Source organism: Ascaphus truei, chromosome 3 (assembly GCF_040206685.1).
Source record: "Ascaphus truei isolate aAscTru1 chromosome 3, aAscTru1.hap1, whole genome shotgun sequence".
NCBI classification, from domain to species: domain Eukaryota; kingdom Metazoa; phylum Chordata; class Amphibia; order Anura; family Ascaphidae; genus Ascaphus; species Ascaphus truei.
In genome coordinates, this window is record NC_134485.1 from 331,706,632 (window position 1) to 331,731,400 (window position 24,769).

At 41.7% G+C, this 24,769-nt stretch overlaps 1 protein-coding gene across 1 annotated transcript in view; it reads left to right on the top strand.

The window, feature by feature from the left end:
• SHMT2 (serine hydroxymethyltransferase 2) overlaps positions 1–24,769 on the top strand; it is a 49,097-nt gene that overhangs the window by 19,047 nt on the left and 5,281 nt on the right. Inside the window, exons 4-8 of the mRNA XM_075591501.1 lie at positions 45–245; positions 2,528–2,609; positions 8,737–8,859; positions 14,830–14,969; positions 19,198–19,363. Of these exons, the coding sequence (XP_075447616.1) occupies positions 45–245; positions 2,528–2,609; positions 8,737–8,859; positions 14,830–14,969; positions 19,198–19,363 (712 nt within the window). The remainder of the gene's footprint in view (positions 1–44; positions 246–2,527; positions 2,610–8,736; positions 8,860–14,829; positions 14,970–19,197; positions 19,364–24,769) is intronic.

The window sequence follows — 24,769 nt, forward strand, 5'->3', positions numbered from 1 at the left end:
CTTCCTGCTGCTGCCCATCACTTAACTTATCCCTCTGCTCCTAGGTATTACGGTGGGGCGGAGGTGGTGGATCAGATAGAGTTGCTCTGCCAGCAGAGAGCTCTGGATGCCTTCAGTCTGGACTCGGAAGAATGGGGTGTGAACGTGCAACCTTATTCTGGCTCTCCGGCCAACTTTGCAGCATACACAGCTCTGTTGCAGCCACATGACCGGCTCATGGGACTAGACCTTCCTGATGGAGGACAGTAAGTACACACTACTGGAAAATGCTCAGAACGCATATATATATGACGGGTTAAATCCTTTACCCTGGTGGGGTGAAGATTTCATGAGGGATTATGCTATGGCAGTGGGATTAGAAAGACTTTTCTTACACAATTTATGAAACTGTTGTCGGGGAGGCATGTGGGGTAACCAATAATCAATGTGAGATAAGGCAACGTAGTGTTATTTACTAAACTATGATCACTATTGGTTATCGTTAATGGCCATCTGTTTGCATGGCCTTTAATGGTTATCTGTTTTGTCAGTTTAGAGAATAACCCCCATTGTTTTAACCTGGTTGTGTGTAAACATTTGAAAGGTACATTTAGGGTGTTGCAGATCATTTGAAACCCTTCCGTTATCCCCACAAATATAGATGGATGTTTCCTTTTGGACTCATGGTGGTCAAAAATGGAATACCCCAGATACTCAGAAACCCGGATGAAGGCAAAGCTTTCCTTAGCCACTTAGGCCTGGGTCTTCCTAACTCTAGTCTTGTATCAAGAGGTGGGAGCCCACCGGCGCTTGAGCCTTCAGGGACCTCTTAAACCAAACTCTCCAATTAAACAGTCGACCTCCACCGTGGCTAAGCACCAAGCCCAGGTCCGAGAGGGGGGTCCTTCCTCCTCACCTGGGAGCACTTTTTAGAGCGGACCAACCTAAACAGCCACCTGCCAAGGGAACCAACCCTAAGCTAAGCAGAAGGTCTGGATTCCGGAATGGGGTACTTCCCCCCGCACTCCCCCCCCCCTCCCCACCAGGAAGCACTCTGAAACCTTTGATTTATGACCACCATTACCTGTGAATAAGGATCTACGTGAGGTCTCCTGGACAGATCGGACCTTGTTTAGAGCGGAGTAAGGCTGAGCTCCCAAACCTGGGGGCTTGGGTCTCCTGACCTGGAGAGTCCTGAAGGTTTAGAATAAAAAGATCATTCATAAATGTACTATATGCTGAAAGGTCAATATCAAATTATGTTTCCTAATTTTGTTAATTTGAGGTTGGTTTTGTGAGAGTAAATGCAAAAGTATGACAAGTTGATATATTATTTTGGGTTTTCGGGTTCAAGTTAATATAAAGTTACTAATGACTTACTAGCGAAGTTTACGCTCACGATATGAATATAGTTTAGTTTCATCTTTTCCATAAGCCCAGGGCCCACAGAAGCTCCGGGGTTGGTGCTTGGGTAGACAGACCATCTGAGTCTTGGCCACTACCCCCAACCATGTCTGTGTCCTTGAAGACAAATTTGCATTTGTTCGTGGGTTTTTTTATTTTTTGATCCCCCTCACCCCAGGTTTTGTTCTCAAGGCCAGGCGAGCATCAGAACTGTCTCCCTGGAGACTCATCCATGCACAGTCTTTTTTTTTTTTTCCCCTGCTTTTTTCTTGCCCCCTAACCCCCTTTTTTGTTCTTTCCCTCCTCCCCACCCCTGGTCCCGTCCCTGAACAGCCGCCAGGTGACGAGTACAATTGAGGGTCAGCAATACAGTTGAAGATGGGCTCCCTGAGCCTGTAGCCCGTTGGGACCAACTAAATGCCTCTGCTATTGACTGGCCAGGAGTTTCCTTCGCTCCTCCCTGTAAGGTCTCCTAATACGATTTTTTGCAATATCCAGGTCCCCCAGAAATGGTTCCCACTACAGACTTAGAAGCGGCCCTATAATGCTCACGTATACCAAGTTAAAATGATGTAAAGCATTAAGAAGTGTTGATTCACCATTGTGCTGTTCCCCCACCGTCCCTGCTATCCCTTTTTTATTTTATATATCCTGCCCCCCTCCCCTGCCCAGCCTCTGTTTTATTTCTGTATATCTATGCTTGGAAAATCAATAAAAATTCAAGTTGGGGAAAAAAAAAATATGAATATTTATTTGCCCCTCTACCCTATTCCAATAAGAATTTGAAGTGTCATTTTTAACAGAAGGGGGTTACCTTAGATTTTGAAAGGGTTTGGAAATCCGTGGTGGTGATCAGGGAGTTTCAGTTTTAACCCCTTCAGAAGCAAAGCTGTCAAGTTTAGAGAAGCTAAAAAAATTGTTTTTTGAGTGGGCTGTAAACTGTGCACTGACACTTGTTGTGTACTGAAAGGAGGCGTACCAGTATTGTAATGCACAGCTATATTTTGCAGTGTGTGCATCTGTGAATGCTGGTTGGGGTGGGGTGGGGGGGGGGTGCGCATTAGTAGATGTCCGTTCTATTGCTTAGGAATGAGAGCATTTGACTTTGCAGGAACTAACTTCATAATGATCTCACCCTCTACAGCCTAACACACGGGTACATGTCTGACGTGAAACGCATCTCCGCCACTTCCATTTACTTTGAGTCCATGCCTTATAAGCTAAACGTAAGTATCCAGGAGAGAAGTTGTGCTGTCGGTAACCTAACTCAGTCACCAGTTTGTAATCTATGTAAAACATCTTTGTGCTTTATTGATGATCAGAGGTAGGGTTAAGGTTGGATACCAATAAACCTCTTCAAACCTTTGGCTGAAAAAGACCCATTAAGTTCCTTTACTATAATCTATTTTCTGTAATATGTATGAAATTTGGAGCATGGGTTTAACTTGGTAGTTTTCATGAGTTATAATGCTTTTACCATATCTGATGGAAATTGGGGCAGTATTCTATTTTGAGAACAAGAAAGTTGCCACAGAAATTGTTTTCAACAACCTTATTTGAATGGATTTGTTGCGAAATGAGTCGGCTATTCTGAATGTGCTCTCCACGTAGTACCCGGCGCAAGTAACGGCTTTCTAATAACTGCTTGAGGTATTCATGCGCAAGATCTCATTTGCATTTTTTGTGTACATTATATCTTGTGCTTGTTAAAGGGCGCCCGTACAAAAAGATGTTAGATATATACATTGCAAGTATCCAAATGATTATCTGGTTTAATGTGTCATGGTTGTACAGCATTACATAATGTATGTAATCGGTAAAGCGTTTTGGAAGGATGTATGTATATATGTGTGTGTATTTGCAGTAGTAGTAGACCTAATGAAGGTCTAGACTCTAGGTAATATCTGCTCTGGTTATGTTTTGATCGTTAAAAATAGAGGTATCAATTTTAAACCGCTGCAGGTAAAAATTATTCATACGATTTGATATTCTACGGTGCACAATTTCTTGGCAGTACTGTATAAACTTTCTACTGTAGGTATAAATAACCCAATTTTGCATTGCACTGGTATATAGTCAACCAGAAAAAATATGAAGCAAAGTAATAAAACAATGTAACAATTAAAGGATGGTTTGTCATACAAGATATATGTACTTGTGTGTTTATAAAATAATTTGCTCTGTATGTGTATTTATATCTATCTACAATTGATCAGGTTTTAGTCTTCTGCGGAGTTTCTTCTCTGCTGCTCCTTTGAGTGTTTTTCCCACGCTAGTAATTAGAAACAGTGACTGAAAAAAAAGAGCAGGCAGAGCACCGTAATGTAGTATATTCTTTGAAGTCTAAGAAACCGTAACCAAATACATCTACAAAGTTTCAACTACAGTAGCTCAAACAGCGCCTCCGTTTTAGTTCTGGAGGCTGTGATATACTACACTGAGGTTCTTTCTGTGCTTCTTTTTTTCCTCAGTCTATGTTCTGATCGTGTCATAGATTAGCAGTGTGTTCAAATATATATGGCAGGTTTCCAGTGTATTCCATGTATGGCAGCAACGGATCCAAAGCGCAAACTGTCCCCGGGATCATAAAGAAAAAATATACATAGTGCAAACTTGCTACCAATAATGAAAAAGTGCTAAAAAAACATGCTATGAATTTGAAGATCTTTTATGACATAAAGGGGGTAAATTTACTTTTTGGTTTACAACTGGAAAATGGATCTTCTCTTTTGTCAGGTGGACTTTCGTTATCATCCAGTAATGACATAAGATTCTGGACATTTGTCTGATCAGATGCAGCGAGACCAATATTCTCTACTTCACGTCTAGATTTTTTGGCGTGAAACTTATGCAAGAGTAGTTTATGGGAAAACAAATTTAAGTCCTTCACCCACTCAAAGAGATTGAAGTCCTTGGTGGGGGAAAAGGATAAGCCCTTCTCTAATAGTGAGATATGGTCACTAGTCAGGTTGATTTTTGAGAGATTAAAAATCTTCAATTTCCCGTCTTCTAATGCTGTAGAATTTATTTTCGGCGTTAGCCTCTGCCTGCTTTCTCCTTTTCCTTTTGTTTTTTTGTTATTGCCCCCTCGTCTTGTTGGTCTCTTACGAGGGGGTATTCCAAAAAAGCAATAGTATTGGTATCAGTTGGAGAGATCCCACTTGTAGAGGGAGATGGGGCAGATGTTCTAATTTCAGAACCGCTGGCTATTTCTGACTCTGAATTCTCAGCCTCTGAGGAGGAGTAATTAATCGTGGTCTGTCTTCTCTTCTGGGATTTTTTGTAACTGTACACCTGATGTAAGCTATACAGGCATATCCCGCTTTAAGGACACTCACTTTAAGTACACTCGCGAGTAAGTACATATCGCCCAATAGGCAAACAGCAGCTCACGCATGCGCCTGTCAGCACGTCCTGAACAGCAATATCAGCTCCCTACCTGTACCGAAGCTGTGCGCAAGCAGGAAGACTATAGAGCCTGTTACAAATGCGTTATTTACATCAGTTATGCACGTATATGACGATTGCAGTACAGTACATGCATCAATAAGTGGGAAAAAGGGAGTGCTTCACTTTAAGTACATTTTCGCTTTACATACATGCTCCGGTCCCATTGCGTACGTTAATGCGGGGTATGCCTGTAATCTAAGGCATCCCTCTGAAATTTTCTATGTTTCCTTTCTTTAATTTCATTTTTAAACTTATCAACCTCTCTTTGGAGTTTAGATTCCATATCATCAAAATCTTTGTGGGATCTAAAGTCATCTAGTTTGCGTAATTGTATATCTAATTCTTTTTGTATATTTAGTAACCTAATCTGTTGAGTTTCAACCAACAATTTGATCAAAGACTGAGAACAAGTTGTCAATATTTTTTCCCATTGCTCGGTACGCTACGCCACATGACGCACAATACACTTACATAGGGCACGCACCTTTGAGCTTTCGCAGCCAAGTAACCCACTTCCCAATCAAGGCCAATTTGGTATCAATTGCTTTTGCTGAACATTATTAGGCACTAGCAAAACTTACTATATACCTTGGCCATCTATCATCTCCTCATTCCCTCTCGCCAAAGTACATTATATGTAGTTATATATATTCACTTTATGTTTAGAACTTATTTTACTCTATTCATTAATTAAATGTTAAGTTTTAATGCCTAGGAGTGCACTCTCAAATGAGCTTCTAGTTGCTAAGTGGTGGCAATAAATATGCCTTCACTTCCCAGCTGTTGTTAATTCAAGTCTATTTCAGCTCATCAGTTGCACCCACCGTCAGCCTAGACGGGTCAGGCACCATCATACTATCATCACATTATTTGATTTAGCGAGCATTATATTCCCCTTTTTTTTGTTTTAATTATAACATTAGACTGCACGTTATTATATTTATCCACAGTACATATGGTTTAAGTCTCATATCGCCCTTCTATATGGTTAGTCTTAAACTCTTTGTTTATTCTAGTGTCGAGGAACTCCGATCTGTTTGTGTCTATACCCGAGGGGATTATTTTGTGGTTTTTATAGGGGCGTTAAATGGCTGTCCGATAGAAAGCTGCAGCAGATTATGTTGTGGCTTTCTGCTGGATAGCAGAGTTGGGCCCATTTTGTTTCCCCCAATTGGAGATTTAAACCCAGTACTCTACTTGTAAGTATGTCGGGAACTTGGTTCCTTGAACTAAAAATAATGTGGTTCTGCTCCTGGAGAACCCCATAAATCATTCTGTAAGAGAAATTAAAAAATTGGGGTGTACAAAACATGTAGGTGGCATTAAACTCCGGTATTGCCAATGCAAAATCATCTGAAAACTAAATGCAATTAGACATGGTAAAAATCCTGCTCATTCTCAGTGTTCCTTAAGAATTATTTACACTGAAAAATTGCACAATTTGACATGCGCTTGTCACCCAATTTGAGGCAGCATTCCCACAGACATGCAAATTTGCCCTTTGGCTGAAGATGAGTGGGACCATTTTCCTATACCTCCAAACAGATTAACCAATATTCCATATGGTAAAATGGGAGAGAGGGAGATACAATATTTGTGAAAGTGAGAATGAGCATGGGAAAGAAAAATAAAGCAATAAGGTGGGTAGATGAAAAAGAACAAAGTGAATAATAAAGAGACGTAATAAAGTCTGAAATAGAAGCACAGGCAGGTAAAACAATATCATTTTCAATAGAAAGAAGAGCTACAATGCATGTATGGAGTAATAAGATGAAAACAAAATAAACAGACCTTCACAAATCAATAAAATACGAAATAAAGAACCATAAATAAATATAATTTTGGAATTGTGCAATACAGTCTACCAGTCTGTGAACTAAGGTTTTACAAGGGGGAGAGAGAGGATTTGTACTTGTGAAGATTGAGATAATGTGTGTGGCTCAGGCTATATGAAGACAGACTATCATCACCTCCATTTTGGCCTAACCGCCATTTTGAGTGTTTGCTTGTATGAAGGCTTTGTTTATTTGTGTATGATCTGTTAATGTTTGATTCTGCAGAGTATCGCTTCTAGATGTAACTCGCCCTTGTGTAATTCCTACGAGTCATGAAAGAAATTGAAATTACATTCGTAAGAGGTTTTTCCTGCCTTAGATATTTCTGCTGACCTTAGGTTCTGTAATCTGACAGATACAGTACACACAGGGCTAAACAGGGTTACTCCTTAAAGTCAGAAGGTCAAGAGGCCCACATTATGATAAATTATAGGATAAGAATATAGCGTATGAAGCATATTTATGTATCAATATGTATTTTTGTATAAGTCATCATATTGTTTTTTTTATCTCTAAGCCAGCCCCCTTAAGGGGCGTATTACTCATTTTGAAATGTATAAAAATGTGATACCAAGCAATATGTTTTCAGAGGCATGAGTTCATTTTTTTTAAATTCTTTTCTCTCAACTTGTACCTTGGTGATAAACTCACGTTGATACTTTGAACCCTTGACTCATTGATTTTTTTTCTACGCTTTCACATACTGATACAACAGAGTCCGTTGCATTTATGGGGAAAGGGGTAGTGTGTACACAACATAATTTAAAGATCATACCTGATGTGCCATATAATTACAAACTAGTCTCCTGCCATAAGGCACCTTCTGGTACTTTTAGACCCTTCCATTTAAGCTGTTGGGCTGTGAGGTGTCTTACAGCGCCAGAAAGTGCCATAGTAAAAGACTTAATATGGGCTATATATGTGGAACAAAATATTGCATAAGGGCAAAATTGACATTTCCCCCCTCTTCCTGGTAACCAGTGGGCCATCCTGCTTGGCTCACAAATAACACTCTGTAATTGGCTTATCAATGTAAATTAACCGCTATCAAATTTAGGGTTTCATGTATATGTTCTGATTTCACAGCCGTACAATCCAGATTTAAAGGACGTATTTATTTACAGGCCCTTGTTCTGCATTTCTGCTGCTCCCTATTAGCGGATCTGTTGACTCTTCAGAAAGGAAATAGTTGTCTCTTTTTGTTCCTGCATTTTTAGGTTTTTGTTTTGAAGGTTATATTCTGCATAAATCTGTATGGTAGCTGGGTAACCGTGCCACCTTCCTTCTCAGCCTGAATGTTAAAGTTCATCAAGAGGACAAGCACAGATTGCTGGTATCCAATCCGTATCATGTGAAGGCAGAACATCTCGTGTTTGGGTGTAGATCAGTTAAAGAAAACTATTTTAATTAATTAAAATGCAGATTTATAGGCCTTTGAACCATAATCATGCATCGGTTTTATTTTTAAATACACAAATCAACTTGTTTATTAATGACCTTGAAGTTGGCATCAAGAGCAAAGTCTCCATCTTTGCTGATGACACTAAATTGTGTAAAGTAGTAGAATCTACCTTAGATTCGTGCGTGCGTGTGTGCGCGTGTGTGCGCGTGTGTGTGCGTACGTACCTCGGGTACATGTAGTAAGTATCATCTTGATAGTGCACAAAGTAAAAACAATCTCATTATCATTTGTATCTTTGAAACCCCCATGATATACGCATGTCTTGAATGATCAAAATCTAATTGTGTAGAAAACTGCAACAAATACCACGCAATATGATACAAGTGCTTTTGCTATGAGCTAAGTAGGAGGGAACTCTTACTATAATTCACAGAGTAATGAATGTAGCAGCTGTTCCAGTTGTCAGCGAAGAGTTCATAGTTCAGTAACAATACTTTTTCTCATTGGCACATGACTGGATAGCCTCATAAGTAGAAGTAGAAGTATGCGATCAGTGTGAAAAAGCATATAAAGGCAATGTAACAATTTTATTTGAACTAAAGAAGTAGAACTGTTCCTTAATGGGTCCCTGGGTATTTTTTATTTATTTATTTTTCTCTCTCTAAGCCGGCAACAGGACTTATTGATTATGACCAACTGGAGGTGACTGCACGACTCTTCCGGCCGAAGCTGATCATCGCTGGGACCAGCGCCTATGCACGCCTGATTGACTATGCCCGGATGAGGAAGGTATGCAGTGCATCTTCCTTTTGTATTCCCTTATCAACGGAACTTGAGTATTCTGTTCTATAGCATCCCCGCTCTTCCAGTGGCAACAATCCGAGTCTCTTCCTATGTATTTCTATACTGAACCTGATCAACTCCTATGACACTGCACACCTCTATTCTGCCATGCTGAACAACCTTTGCTATTCCAGTAAACTACCCATCTTGACCAATATTGAGCAGCTATATGTCAGCATGTCTATCTACCCTGCTGTATTTTCAGCTATTCCAGTATTAGCCACTTAGATTGAAGTACATCAAATGAGACCTTGGTGTCAAACACTGAAGCATTCCTCACTGTTCCAGTACTGTCCACCAAGACACCCAAACCCCATGGTTGCTGTTCCTCGTCTAAAAAATAAAAAATTCTGAAGTAGACATTATTAAAACCTGGAAACAATAATAAACATTTAAATGAATCTCTATATGGATATATTAACAAACAAAAATAAAAGTTAAATAGAATTACGCATTTGCTTTGTTGTTCTGTCTAGTAGAATTACCTCCTGTTTGTTTCTTGTAGCTCTCCTTTGTTTGTAATGCATGGAATCCTTGAGCCAAAAAGTAGTCAGTGATTGTCACGGACTTTCTGATCATAAACATTTGATGAACCAGAGATTCAACTTCATGTTCTATGTTTCAGTGGTGAGTGCAGTGAAACCATATGATTGAGTCACATCGTTAGGTAGTAGATGATGATGATAAAACATACCGTGTTCAACCTATGTTAAATTTAGCCGGCTGATACTCGTCCTATATTTGTATCTATATTGATCCGGAGAAAGGCAAACAAAAAACTCCAGTGACACATTATCCAATTAAGGCCCAGGACATAGTGAAATCAGCGTCGCTGAAGCGGGCTGAGCCGCGCTGAACAGATGCACAAAGCCCCTGCATCTGTAATCAACGCGGCTATAGTTTCTCACTCTGCATGCTTGCTGATGCGTGCGGAGGCCGAGAAAATATGAAGAGACAGGAGAGTTTGAAATTTTGCCGCTTGGGGGAGCGGAGGAGCGGTCATGTGACCGCTCCCATCCAATGGGGCTGCAGCCTTTTTTTTCCCTACTGTGTCGGTGGATAGCAGAGCCACCAGACCAGAGTAGAGGCAGCACAGAGGTGTGTCTGTGTGTGTGTGTGTGTGTGTTGTATGTGTGTTGTATGAGTGTGTGAATATATTTATCAAAGTTGTACAATGTTAATAAATAATTTATTCTCACATGTCTTTTTTTTTAATTTTTAAAATATTATATAATCTATACACACACACGCACGCAGACACGCACGCAGACACGCACGCAGACGCACACACACAGGCGCACACGCACAGGCGCACGCGCACAGGCGCACACGCACACGCGCACGCGCACACACGCACACACACGTTCCCCAGTGACACACAGACCACTTCAAAGTGACACACACTGACAGCTACCAAGTGACACACACACACAGTGATACCCGCCTCCCAAGCGTGCTTGCTGTCTCCTCTGTCAGGACAGCAAAAAGCTCCTGGTAGAGCGAGCGGCAGCAAGCAACAGCAAGCAGCAGCACAAAAGTGTTTACTATGTCCCAGGCCTAAGTCTCGTGGACAAATAAATTATTTCCAGACTCCAATAATGGTAATCAAATTTCTCCCTGTATCAACCTCCTTCCGATGCTTACTTATTTGTGTTAACCCTGTATACCTTTAACTCTTTTTAAAACGGTATGTAACCTTTCCTAAAGAAATCTATTCTCTGCCATCAATGTCCATAGGTAGTGAATTCTACATTTTAAGTCATTCCTGTAAAGAATCCTTTTCTTTGCTCCACCAATCTCAAGTGATGCCCTTGTTAGTTGCACTCTCCTTGGGAAGAAAAGTTCCCTCTACAATGTATTGTATTAACCTCAAATATATTTGTAAATAGTTATCCCCTCTAAAATACCTCATTTTATTTCTCTCTAATGTAAACAGACCTAATTTGGCTAGTCTTGTCTCATGAGTTAGACCTTCCACCCCTTTATTAATTTGGTAACTTTTCTCTGCACTGTTTCCAGTTCCATAATATCTCTTATGGAGTGGTGCCCAAACTGTTCTTCCGTATTCATGGTGTGGTCTTGCAGAAGATTGATACAGTGAGAAAATAATGCGGACTTCCATCTATAACAAGGTTTTATTGCATGATATCCTATTGGCCTTTCCACCTACTGCCTGACATTGAGCACTATTTGCTAATTCTCCTGTCTATAAGCACTCCTAAATCTTTCTCCATCAAGGATTGAAGTAATTTTGTCCTGTTTTGTTTGTATGTAGCATGATTATTCGTGCTTCCAAATGCTTAACCTTGCATTTATCTGTATTAAACCTCATCTGCCATGTACCTGCCCAAGTTTCCAGATTATCTTAGTCGTTCTGTAGTGTCATTAACAAAAGATGGAGACTTTACACTCTCTGCAAACCTCATGCCATAAATAAACAAGTTAAAACACAGTGGACCCTGTATTGAACCTTGAGGTACTCCATTTACATTAGCCCAATCTGAAAAGTTTCCATTGATGACAACTACAGGTGAAAATACTGTATGTTCACTTTGGCCAATTTCCTTGTATGTACACTAACCTTTTGTGTGGCACAGTTTCAAAAGCCTTTGCAAAATCTAAGTAGACCACATTAACTGCATTGCCTTGGTCCAAACACCTACTTACCTCCTCAGAGAACTAATACATTTTAGTTTTACATGATCTATACTTCCTATATCCAAGCTATTACTAATAATTTGTTATCCAAGAGTTCTTCCTGAATATTATCCCTAAATAAACTTTCAAGTAACTTCCCCACTAATGATGTCGATCTTATAGTTAAAATCAAGGACAGAACAAAGACAGAGCCCAATGCTACTTCCAATGACACACAGTAAAGTATATATATATATATATCTCTAAACTAAAAACATGCGGTCATTTAGTTTGATTCTTTGGCCAAAGTATCTTAAGCCTGCACACCAAACGCCAAGGTAGACCAAATCTGTGCAGGTCCTAACACTAATCAAATTCTTAATAACCTGTATAATACCAGGAAGAAAACTTTATAATAAAGCTATTGTGATTAGCTGCATAGTTCTTAGTTTGATTGAAGCTCTTATTTATCTGTATAATACCAGGAAAAGCACTCTGAATTAGATTTGTCACAACCAATCTGCATGCATGGACCTGCGTGTGTGGAAAATGAATGATCCTTAACCATTTGGAAGCGTAGTGGGATGGGGTCGATCTTATAGTCCTGTAATTCCCTATCTGTTATCCAGCTCTTGTTTTTTTTATTTTTTATATGTAGGCAGCACATCGGCTTTGCGACAGTCTTATGGTACTGTGCCTGTGGAATTGAATAATAAATATAACCATCTGGTTATGACTGAACATGACTCCTTAAGAACCCTTGTGTGCATATCATATGTACAGTATAAGGTGCTTTATTTACCCCAATTTTATCACTCTGCCTTTGCACGTCTCCAGTGCTCAAAAAATGCAAATCTCTTCTCAGGAAAGACTACAGGACCAGTAATATGTACAGCTTGAAGATTAGAAACTTTCAGATACATAAAGGGATTAAACAAAGTACAGGAGGAAAGCATATTCCAAAGAAAAAGAAGAGTACTATAACAAGGTCATTCTCTGAAGGAAGGGTGGCGCAAGCTAAGGGGAAATGTGAGGAAGTAATTCACTGAAAGGGTGGTAGATTTGTGCAAAAGCCTCGCAACAGACGTGGTAGGAGCTACACAATAAGTGGATTCAAACATGCTTGTGATGAACATAAAGCAATTCTAAAGAAAGCCATGGGAAAATAGGCAGAGTGGTAGGCACGTAGTTCTTATCTGCTGTCAAATGATGAATCCCTCTCGTCTACGCCATTTTCTTAGCCATGCCTAAGATGTAACTGCCTCCCCGAAGTATTGCATATCATTGCAAGTATTCCTGAAAATATTACTTTGGAGGTCCCTGCCTTAAGCTTGTAGCCTATATCGCTAAAGTATTTTATTGGGACCTTGGATCTTTACCTTTGTCATGGGTGCCAATGTGTAAAATTGTCAGATCCTCCCTAAAATCTGTCTACCTGATAAGCAATATGCTGAACCCGGGAGACTTCAGTTCAGTTGATGAGGTTGCAGCAACAGATTAACTACTCTACCCTCCTAATGATTGAGGCCGCTACACCACAACCTGTCTAGGTATGAATATCCTGAGGTCCCTCTGTGCTAGAGGGACTGGGCTATTCCCCTGGCTGCTTGAGGAATCGGGCTCTCCCCATCCTTGCCATTCCTGCACTGACACTCCCAATATCTTCACTCAATATGGCAAATCTATTGGGATGGGTGAGCTTAGAACTAGCCTGCCCCTTCCCCTGCTTCCCCTTCTAACTGTTACCCAGCTACCTATCTGTTCTTGATCCTCACTCACAGCGCCACCCTCTGCACCACTAGTCCCTGCCAAGGCCTGCTCAGTGAGCACTAAACTCCTTTCAAGATTCTCAATGTCCCTCAATTTGGCAAGTTTCCTCCTCAGATCAGCAATCTGAGACTTCAAAGAGACCACACGCTCACACTTCCCACAGCGGTATGCCCCCTGACACAGTTGCTCCAAGTGCACATACATGTGGCAAGATGTACAGTACATTGAGTGACATTCTCAATCCTACACATAGGGAATATATATACTGTATGTAACTATGGCCTAACAAATGATAACTACAAATGTTATTCAATTTGAACTACCTTGTTTAAATCCTTATTCTGGTTTAAACTCCACACATAATCCAACTGCACTTGGGCCAAACAGCTCAGCTCAAACAGTGCCCACAAGTCCATTGATGCTCACACATTGTGGTGTTATAGCTTGACAAAAATGCTGCTAAGGGTCAGGCTGAGACAGCAAATTTATATGGGATGAGCTTTCGCAAGCTTTTGAACTTCAAATCAAGATAATTTTATGTTCAAATTGGCAATATGCATTTAAAAAAATATTTTCAACTTGATGATTTACAGTATACGCTATTTTAAGATGCATATTGCCAGTCTGAACATAACATTATTTATTATTACTATTGTGTGCACATTGAAAATCTCAAGCAACAGCTCACCCTGCGGGTTGCAAGACCAAAATCTCTCTTGAGCTGAATTGGGGCTAAATATACAGCAGAGGCATGAACGTGTAATTGGTCTAAAACAGAAGAATCTCCCGTCTCTTAGAAGTCGGTGGCAAACATAAGACAGACCCTGCATTATATACGCAAACCACATTGGAAGCGCTTAAAATCAGAGCACGTATAGGATTAAAGGAGAGGTGACATTTGGAACAGATGCATGATATTATGTAAAGGTAGTGCTTTGGAACAGGACAGTATGGTTCCCTATACTCTCCCCACCCCTTCCAAAATAATATTTGAGTTGTGGCTTTTTTCTTTTGTTTTATTTTTTCCCCTTGAAAACAGTTGTGTTTTCATCCCCATTGATGTTCCCTTCCTTGCCCCCCGCCTGCCACCGCGCGCTCCCCCCACCCCAGTTGTCTGTCCTATTTAATTGTTGACAAAGGTTATGATTCCGAGCTTGTATTAAATGAGGATCTCTGTTTTATTAAACGGTTATCGATATCATGCAGTGTGTAAATAATCCCCCTTGCCCCTCTTTCCTTCTGCATCCCCAGATAGTTTAAAAAAAAAAAAAGCAAATCAGAGCACATTTTATAAACGGTGTCAAGATTTCACGTGTTGAATTCTTAAACGTTGTCACAGTGGGGGAAAAAACAGACTTTATGCACAGTATGACTCTAGACTAACATAGATGTAATGATGCCATATGTTGATGCTCTCGCACATGTACAGTATAGGACAATGGCCAGGTAGGAAAACGTGTCCTAATAGCTTCCCTTCCCAAACCGCTGATGGAGTCTTCCTCCCTGCAGATATGTGAGGAGGTGAAGGCGTATCTTCTGGCAGATATGGCTCACATCAGTGGCCTTGTAGCAGCCGGTGCCATCCCATCTCCATTCGATCATGCTGATGTTGTCACCACCACAACACACAAGACTCTGCGGGGAGCCAGGTAAAATAGCCTCATTGTCCTGTTTCATTCTTGAATCTCTTGTCTGAACTCCCTTCCCCCTAGCCTGTACCAGGTCAGTTTGATTGTAGTCTTTTTGTGGCTGGCTTAATTCAGTGCCGTCACAGTCTACAACCACAACGTCCTGCTAATAGGTGAGCAGTGTGAACCAGATCGTGCAGAGCTATTCTCAACAGCCAGATGGCCATAAGTGATGTTGGCTGACTCCTCTACCGCTGACGAGATGACCAGATACTCGGAGTAGAAAAGTTTAGGACTGCTTTATTGTCGAGGTCATTCACCAGGGTAACCCCAAGTTCAGTGGAAAGTCATTTGATTTCCCCCAGAAGGTCTCTCTGCACCTCAGTCAGAACTTTTTGCAGTAATATCCTCTTAGGCAGTGGGGATGGGGGTAGGAGGAGGAAGTGGCTGCAACTCTGCAGTTTAACTAGTGCTAATAAACACTGCAGTACATGTGAGTCTTTTAAACTAGGGTACGTTTTTAGATGTCTTGGGTGTGTAGTCTGCCTGACTGCTTACATTAGAGGCTGCAATTCATGATCATATATCTCCCTACCTTTTCCCTTCAGACAAAACTTTAAAAAGATCAGGTGCCATCAGCCCCTATAAGGCTAAGTGATCTCCTCACAGCAGTTATCTGTCTAGCCAGGAGTGTAAACAGTCCCTAAGTGACTGGTTTCTGTGCGAGATATTTTGCTATATTCTCCCTATTTCTATGTAGCGGTGTTTCCCCCACGCTCTGGGAGATTTGCCCTGCTACCAGGTGTATAGTGCTGATAAATGCTGTCTTACAGGATACTGAGGGGTCTGCCGATGGAAGTGGGGACATCGGGACAGGTTTCTGGGGTACTGGCTGGTTCATTCTTTCTCTGGTGTCAGCGACTCCATCTCTTGCAGGCTCCATGTATCTGAAGGCAATCCCTGCAGAAGAGCTCACATTACTCCCCCGGATAGATTGCACTAACACGGCAGGAGTATATTTTAACAAGGAAACACTTTATTCTTCCTCTGCATATACAGCATCTGCATTCACAGTTCAAATCGGCCTCCAGCCTTAGGATGGTCCCTGGACTTATACCACTGGCCTAGGGCACCAACAATGGTCCTTGCTCTTCCCTGACTCCCTATTTGAGCCAGAGGTATGGTAATCGCCCCCACTCCCCAAGAGGAGGGGACAGCAGGTGCCAGATCCCTGTACACCTCTGTGTGATACCAGTCTCTCTCAATGGGAGAGACAACTGCCTAAATTTAGTGTTACATCCCCTTAAGTACTGAGGATGAAGGTACAAGGTCTGAACCCCTTATTGGGCAAAACACAGGCCTTAGCCCACCTCCTCCCCTGTCACTCAAGCTGATACTTGTTGGGGAAAACCCTGGATTGGTCCTGACACTGGCTGCACTGTTACCAGGGCTTATGTATCAGTGAGGGCAGATTAGTAGCCAAGCCAGGAATGTCTACATCTATTAAAGCTCTGGGTATACTGGACATCTTAGAAATGGGAGGTTCCTGAAATATTGCAGTTTCAAGGGGTCGGGGGGTACACATTGCAGTATAATTATTCTTGATGCATCCTTAGCTCTGCTGCTCATTTATTATTTGCACCAAGATATGCGAAGCTTCTATTTGTATTGATATGTTAAGTGTGGGCCGTGCTAGCTTTAAACCTTCATGTTGCACAGGGTTTTGCCTTTGCCAAAATGTACTGCTAGCAATCTCTCTCTAGCAATATCCTCCTCACACTTCAATGAGAGCACTGCCAGCATTTCCTTGTACTCTTCTGCCTTCACCTTCCAATCAGACCAATTAACAAACTGATCTCAGCATACTTTTCCCTCTGCCCTCACCTCCCCTGGTTTTCCTGATCTCTGGTGTTTTGGCACCTTTTGTGCTTCCGTCAGTTTCGCACACTAGAGTGGGAGCGTGAAGCTGGGAACGGTGTGAAGCCGAGCAGCAGGGCTCTGCAGGCCTCACGCTGCGCTTTATTTACCCCTTTACTGCTGGAGAAGTCTATCGTGCAGTCTACCGTCTCAGGAGCAGCATAGAAACCCTGACCTTATAACCAAATACTCAGCAGCTAAGGGGGACCAGCCATCTAATCTATGTAGATTTTTAAACACATTGCTGCCAGAAGTGTCTGCAACGCGCTACACAAAGCAATGTGCTGTAGTCATCTTTGATAAAGACGTGTTTAAAGCTACGATCCTGCCTATGGTTTGGATTTTTTTTTACTGAATTCAAATGGGGCAGGAGAGTTCTCTGGAGCTGAACCTCCATGCAATTTTATATCGCTGGGACCGCATGGTTCCCTATACTTTCCGGTTTAGTTAAGTGTTTTCTTGTGGAAGTTTAAATGGCTTCCCAATAGGAAACCGGAGCGTCACCCCCCCCCCCCCTCTCCTTGGTGAGGTTGCGAGTTCCTACTGACCCACGGAACCCGCAAGATTTGGTGGTCATTTTGGTTCCATTCAAGGGGAGGAAAACTTCCACAACTAAACTGGTAAGTATTTCGGAAAACGGAAAGTGGGAGGGTGCCAGGTAGCATGGTTCAGGATTCCCTGGTGCAAATTCTGTAAATAAAAGTATATATATTTTTTCATTCATTACATTTCGTTCTTTTTAAGATGGAGTAGGCTGGTTTCCTGCTCTAAAGCAGCACACCTGGCAACACTTTAAACATTTTTTTTAATTATAAATGTTTGAAGCTGAGGATCTGTGAGCTGAACCGTGATAATTTCAGCTCTGGGGACCCCCTGCATCCCGAGAATACTTACTGTACCTCCATGGGTGCTGCCGATGGGAGCTGCGTCTGGGCGATCAATGCCAGAGTCCTGTGGGCCAATAGGAAGGCTCAACGTCAACCCTTTTGACTTCTTATTGGCCCGCGTGACGCAGGAACTTTTAAACTGCACAGAGATACCAACACTACCTATAGAGGCAAGTATCTCGGGAAGCAGGGTGTCCGCAGCGCTGAAATCAACGTGGTTCAGCTCCGGAGATTCCCTCTTCAGACCTATTAAAAAGATACACAGTCGCCAGGAATGCATCTTTAATCCGTTTTCTGCTACAAAATAGCACTACTATTCTCGTACCGTCTTTAAAATGATTAACTGTTTGTTCTCCGGTGTGAGCACTTTCTGTAGCTATACATGCTAGCTGTTTGAGTGCCCAAGGGGCCGTTGCACCAGACTGCCACAGTCCCTCTCTCACTTTGCTATCATGTGGTCGGGCCCCTGGAGCATTTGCGTCATCGCTGCTTCACCGATGATGCAACTGAAGGCCGTTGTTGACCCCTTCCGTTCATCAGCTGGAAATATCACACTCAGGAGCGCAGAATGCAATCTCCCCTAGAAAACATGCAAATAGATGTAGCAAAAACGATGTGGCCACCTGGAGGACCAGATCCTATTACGTGGTCGCAACATCATGGGACAACCAAGGGGTTAATCTATTCTTGGAGCCATATTTTTACATGCCTCAGTACCACTAAAAATATAGAATACCAACAAAAAAAACCGTTCAAATTGGTTGAGCCATAAATTTCTAAATGTACCAAAAAAAATTGATGTTTTGCGTCAAGCTGAATGTTGCTGTTTTTTATTTATAGGAATTTTCTGTGCATCTTAAGAAAAGGGGAATATGGGGATATGATGGATTTTCTGGTAGCTCAAGATTACATATAGGGTAAAGCAGGGGCGCGCAAACTTTTTTTGCCGCGCCCTATCTGCCTGTGCTGGTCCGGTGGTGTGCCCCCATTCCCCCCCACCCCTTACCTCACACGGCGTCAAATGACATCACGTGACCTGCGGCGTCATTTGATGCCGCGTTGACATGGCCACGCGTCCTGGGGCCGGCTGAACCTCGGTAAGTAGAGGTTGCAGAGGCCTCGCACTGTCCTGCGGCATTAAAATTTAAATGTCTTGGGGATGAGCGCGAGACCTCTGCAACCGCCCGCGCCCCCACAAAAAAATCTCCCACCCCCAGTTTGTGCACTGCTGGGGTAAAGAAGGAAGCAAATGTGAGAAGGTAGTTGATGCACAGAACAGGCCCAAGCAAAGGTGGTTAGGGAAAATACATTGTTTCTTGATGGTGTTTTCGTAGCCATAATAATCTTTAAAATAAACCTGAGTTTCTCCATAATTGTTATGCATGAAATTCTTGGGACATTACCTGTTTCCCCTCCTAATAAATTCTTTGTCTGCTTTTTGACAGGTCTGGGCTAATATTTTACCGAAAAGGCATAAAATCTGTAGATAAGAAGACTGGGAAAGAGATCCCGTACAACTTTGAAGATAAAATCAACTTTTCGGTCTTCCCTTCGATCCAGGGGGGGCCTCACAATCATGCGATTGCGGCCGTAGCTGTGGCTTTAAAGCAGGTAACATCTGGGAGCCAGGGTCTGTGTGTGCGGCAGCTGGAGGCTTACAAGGAGTTGCCTTTTGTTGAATGCTATTGTATATTCTTACAGTGGAAGGGCCGAGTTACAACAGAATAACCTATACTTTTCTGCGGTATGATTTTCATTAAAAGCAATTTGTAACAAAGACATTAATAGCATAGGGTGAAGGAGAAGTTTAGTGTGAATGGCACTGCCTGCAAAACAGGTGTGCAGAGTACAAATCCTAGTATTGGCTCTCCTTGTGACTTTGGGTTGCCAAAGAGCATACAATCTTAAGTTTGGTACCTTATTGTGCCTGCACAATTCTACGTTCAGCTCTGCATACATTGTCCATGCTATATAAGCAAATTGTATTCATATAATTGATCGCCACCTATTGAAATTTATATGATTCTTGTTGCACAAAAAAAAAGACAAAACATTAAATAAGACTGCTGGACAAACGAGGGGAAACAAATTTTGCAAACACTATAAAAAGTTTGCAATTACTAGTGTCTTGTACCTTTAACAGAGTGACAGGTGTGTGAATTGTTACTGTGCCTACCTGTAATTTGTAATTGAATGTCATACCATAGAGCAGCGGTGCGCAAACAGGGGGGTGGCGTGATTCTTTTGTGGGGGCGCAGGCGGTTGCAGAGGTCCCGCGCTCTTCCACAAGGCATTTAAATTAAGTCTGGCTTCAGGACACATGACCATGGCAACGCGGCATCAAATGACGTTGCGGGGTCATGTGATGTCACAGTTGCCATGGTCATTTGATGCCGCACCGAGGTAATGGGGGTGGTGGCAACGGAGGAGAGCAGGCGGCAGGTGGGGGGGAAGCGAAGTCTGCACTCCCCTGCCATAGATATGTAGTTTAAAACATATGCAGATGTAACAGATGTTATTGCACCCAGTAAAGCGATTTTTTGCGTTAACGCTGGCGAGTTGTGTAACAGTAGTGTCAGTGAAAACAATGAATAAAGCGATTACGTGTTTGAACACGTTAACTCGTGTTAACATCTCGTGCATCTGTAAGCCCATATTTAGTAAGTGGTGCTATTGTTGTGTATGGGCTGGAAGGTATTTTATGTAGTATCACTTATTAATAAATATGGTCCAGTGTCATTTGGAATCCAAAGGCTTAAAGTTTTCCAGAAACAAGGTTACACAAATAAGTTATGGTGAGTAAAATAGTACCGTACAGCAATTCTAAAGAACACTATGAACACATGTACCGGTCTCAGACGGTTCCCCAAACCTGCTTTACCTCACAATTGCACAGCATACAGCTCTTCCACTGCAGAACAGGGTTGTGAATTAATAATGCGTGATGCACATCCTATTAATTTGCCATTGTTTTTGTGATACCCATCTCTGCACACGTGCATGCAGGGCTGTTTTGCATTGCAGCTACACAGTAGTCTTTCAGTAACCCTTTTTTCTTTGTTATATGGGATTACAATGTTTTATATGTGGAACACCTGCTGGCTGATAACCGCAAGGCGGGTGACTCTGATAGGAAATGCTGTTATTAATCAGATTGTGACAGCTCTCAGGAATACTGCAGGAAGCAACCAGCACAACCTGTAAAAATGTTAATTTGCCAACCATGAGTGAATAGAAGCTTTGTGTATAGAGGCTTATATATGTGTGCGTATATAAAATATATAGATGTCTATATACTGTACAGTGGCAAGAAAGTTTGTGAGCCCCTTGGGATTTTCCCATATTTGAAACCTAAAATGTTGTTAGATCTTAATCTAAGTCCTAATAAATGACTCATGATAAAACAATTATTTAAAAAAATGGACAAAAAAAATATTTTTTCAACATTTATTTATCCACAAATTATTCAACATTAAAGATCATGTGAAGAAGTATGTGAACCTTTAGATTCAGTACCTGGTTGCGCCCCTTTGAGCAGCATTGATTTCAACTAAGCATTTCTTGCATCTGCTGGTCAGTCTCTCACGTCGTTTTTGAGGATTTTTTTTCCCCCCCATTCCTCTTTACAGAACTGATTCAACTCTGATTATTTGAGGGCTTCCTTGCATGGACAGCTCACTTCAGGGCCTGCCACTAGACTGTACTTTTGACTAGGCCATTCTAAAACTCAGAATTTCTTATGCAGCCATTCTTTTGTAGATCTGCCTGTATGTTTAGGATCATTGTCTTGCTGCATGACCCACTTTCGGTTCAGCTTCAGTTCATGGATGGATGGATGGATGGCATGACATTGTCCACTAAAATGTTCTGATACAATGCAGAATTCCTGGCTGTGTCAATGATGGCAAGCCGTCCAAGTCCTGAGGCAGCAAACCAGCCCCAAACTATCACACGCCCATCACCATGCTTGACAGTTGGGATGAGGTTCTTCTGTTTGAACGCAGTGTTTGGTTTTCGCCAAACATAATGTTTATTATTGAGGCCAAAACATTCTACCTTTGTCTCGTTTGTCCAGAGAACATTGTTCCAGAAGTCTTGTGGATCGTCTGCGCTCTTTGAACTTCAGACGGTCAGTAATGTTCTTTTTAGAGAGCCGTGGTTTCCTCCAGGATATCCTCCATGATAACTATTCTTAAGTCTTTTTCTGATGAGTCATGAACATTAGCCAAGGTGTGAGTGGCCAGCAAATCCTTGGATATTACTCTGGGGTTCTTTGTGACTTTCTGGATGATTTGCCGGTTTGTTCATGGAGAGATATTGGCTGGACGGCTGCTGCTGGATAGTGGCTGTGGTCTGGAACTTACTCAATATGTAGACCTGGGGGGCGCCAGATTTTTTTTATTAGGGGGCACAGTGGTTAGAGGCCATGCATTCTTCCCCAAGGCATTTAAATGTAAATGCTGGGGGGCCACACGAGGTCTCTGTAACTTCCCTTAACGTGACTCGGTCGGCTTGGGGGTCACGCAACGTCGCTTGAAATTACGCCGTGTCAAATAATGCTTCTGACTAAGTAAGGGGAGGCGTGAGCAGTTGGACAAAGTAGGAAGTGGCGCAGGGCAAAAATTTTGACGTGGATTGGTGGAGCCCCAAATCCTTTAAATAGTTTTGTAGCCCGTTCTAGGCTGATGAGCATCAATAAGTACGTTTCTGAGGTCCTCAGAGGTTTCTTTTCATCGTGCCATGACATGTTTCCACACATCTGTATGGTGAAGACCAAACACGCAAAGTTTAATCTTTATATAGGACTGCCTCAGATGGGCACTTAGATTCAAAATATCTTCAGCCCTTGTAGACCCACTACTGGATTAAGGCCTCCCCAAATATCTTCCAGGTGCTGTGACTGCAAGCCTTCTCTCCTCATTGCTCCAACAAAGTTTCTCATTTCATCTTCCTATCTTACTTTTGGTCAATGTCTTCGTCTTTTACTTTTCCTTGGAATTCAGTCAAGTATCATTGTCAACGGGCAGTATGGTAATTTCTTAATGCAATGTCTGGCCCACTGCCATTTTAATTTCTTAACCTCTCTCTTGACACAGATATTTTTGTTTGATTACGAACCCATTCATTCTTTTTTCTGTCTTCATGTAATACCCAGCATACATCTTTCCATACTAATTTGTGTAGTCTGAGGCTTCTGAATGGTCTTTGTATTCAGAATCCTCGTTTCCTATCCATATGTGACAAGGCAGAATACACTGGTTAAAAATTTTCCTCTTGAGGCACAGTGGAAGGTTTGCTTGAAAGATTGTCTTGTTTCAAAATGCGCCCCATCTTCATTTGATTTCAATCAAAAGGTTCCCATCCATTGTGTGCCAGCCAAGGTAGACATGGTCTCCGACTTCTAGTGCTATCTAGATAATCTCCTTACCTATAGCACTTACCACCTGAGATCTGACTCCAAAAGGCTGTTCACAGTCCCCAGTTACACATGGAATCCGGACGCTCCTCCTGTTACTCTGCACTTCACGTCTGGAACAATTTATCCAAGACTCTCAAATGTGCAACCAGGCTACGTTCTTTCAAGGCTTCAGCTATCTCATATTTTAATCTTGTCTGTAATTTGCATACGTCCATAACCATATATTATCTTCAACTGTCCTGAAATGTCTGTAATTGAATGTGTAACTCTGTTCATTTAATGTTACCATGTATTGTCCTCATAACTCTATGCGCAGGACATACTTAATACATTGAGCGTTAACTCATTTTCATTTCCTGGTAAAACATTTTATTATTCCATTTATTACGATCTTTGCAGAGTTTGGCACATGTGTTGGACTTCACTTTGGTCTTACTGAGATTCGTATGAGGCCCATTTTCTTACTTGATTTTGCCAGTGTTCCAAATTCTTGCTGGAAGTGTTCTGGACTTGTGGCAAAAATAACAATGTCATCTGAAAATCGTAGGTGGCTCAAGTATTCACTGTTGATTTTCATTTATTTTTTCCTCCCAATTCAATGTCTTGAACAATTTTTCAAGTGTTGCATTGAAAAGCTTTGGTGACATGGTGTCTTCCTGCCCCACTGCCTTGATGATGATAATGATAATAATAATAGCATGTTCTTGCGTAGTGCTTTACATAGACCTTTTGCAGGCACAGTCCCTGCCCCGTGGAGCTTACAATCTATGTTTTTTTGGTGCCTGGGGCACAGGGAGATAAAGTGACTTGCCCATGGTCACAAGGAGCCGACACCAGGAATTGAACCATAATGATCTTTATCTTGCTTGTACTGTATCTTCATGTAATCTAATGGCGGTTTTGACGTTCTCATAACTGCTTCTTATAAAATCAATGCACGCTTCTTCAGCACTTATCTACTTAATGCATTTAAAACCACTGATGTGTAGACAGAATCAAATGATTTTTCATAATCTAAGATCCTAAACTGAGTGTTACTGTAGATCGCATTCATTACTTCGGGAATACACCATGTACGACTTGGATGTGGTCCATTGTGTTGTACCCACTGCGAAATCCTGCATGGGCGCCAGGCTGGACAAAGTCCAGGGTCTGTTGCAGTTAATTAGCGAGTATCTTCATAGAAATCTTGTAAGTTATTGGAAGTAGACTGATTGGTCTAGTTTGAGGTCTTCTTTGTATCCTTTCTTGTGGAGGAGGATAACTATGGCATGTCTCCACTGCTGGATTATGTCCTGTCATCTGTATTCTTGTTCAATTTCATGTAGAAGTCCTCAACTCGCAAGTATTTTAATGTTGATCCATCGTCTTGTTTGCGTGCAATGATACAAATCATAAGCCCCTGCTATGTCTTTAAGCTTTTGTTATCTTCGATTGCCTTCCTTTCCATGTCAAAGGTACATTTTCTTACATCTTCAGCGTTTGCGGATCCTTTTGCACAGCTCTGCATATTCAATTCTTCTTGGGATTGCTTCAATTCTCGTCTCCTCAGTAACTGCTTTGTCTTGTCTATTTTCTTATCTTTTTTTGTTGGCGAT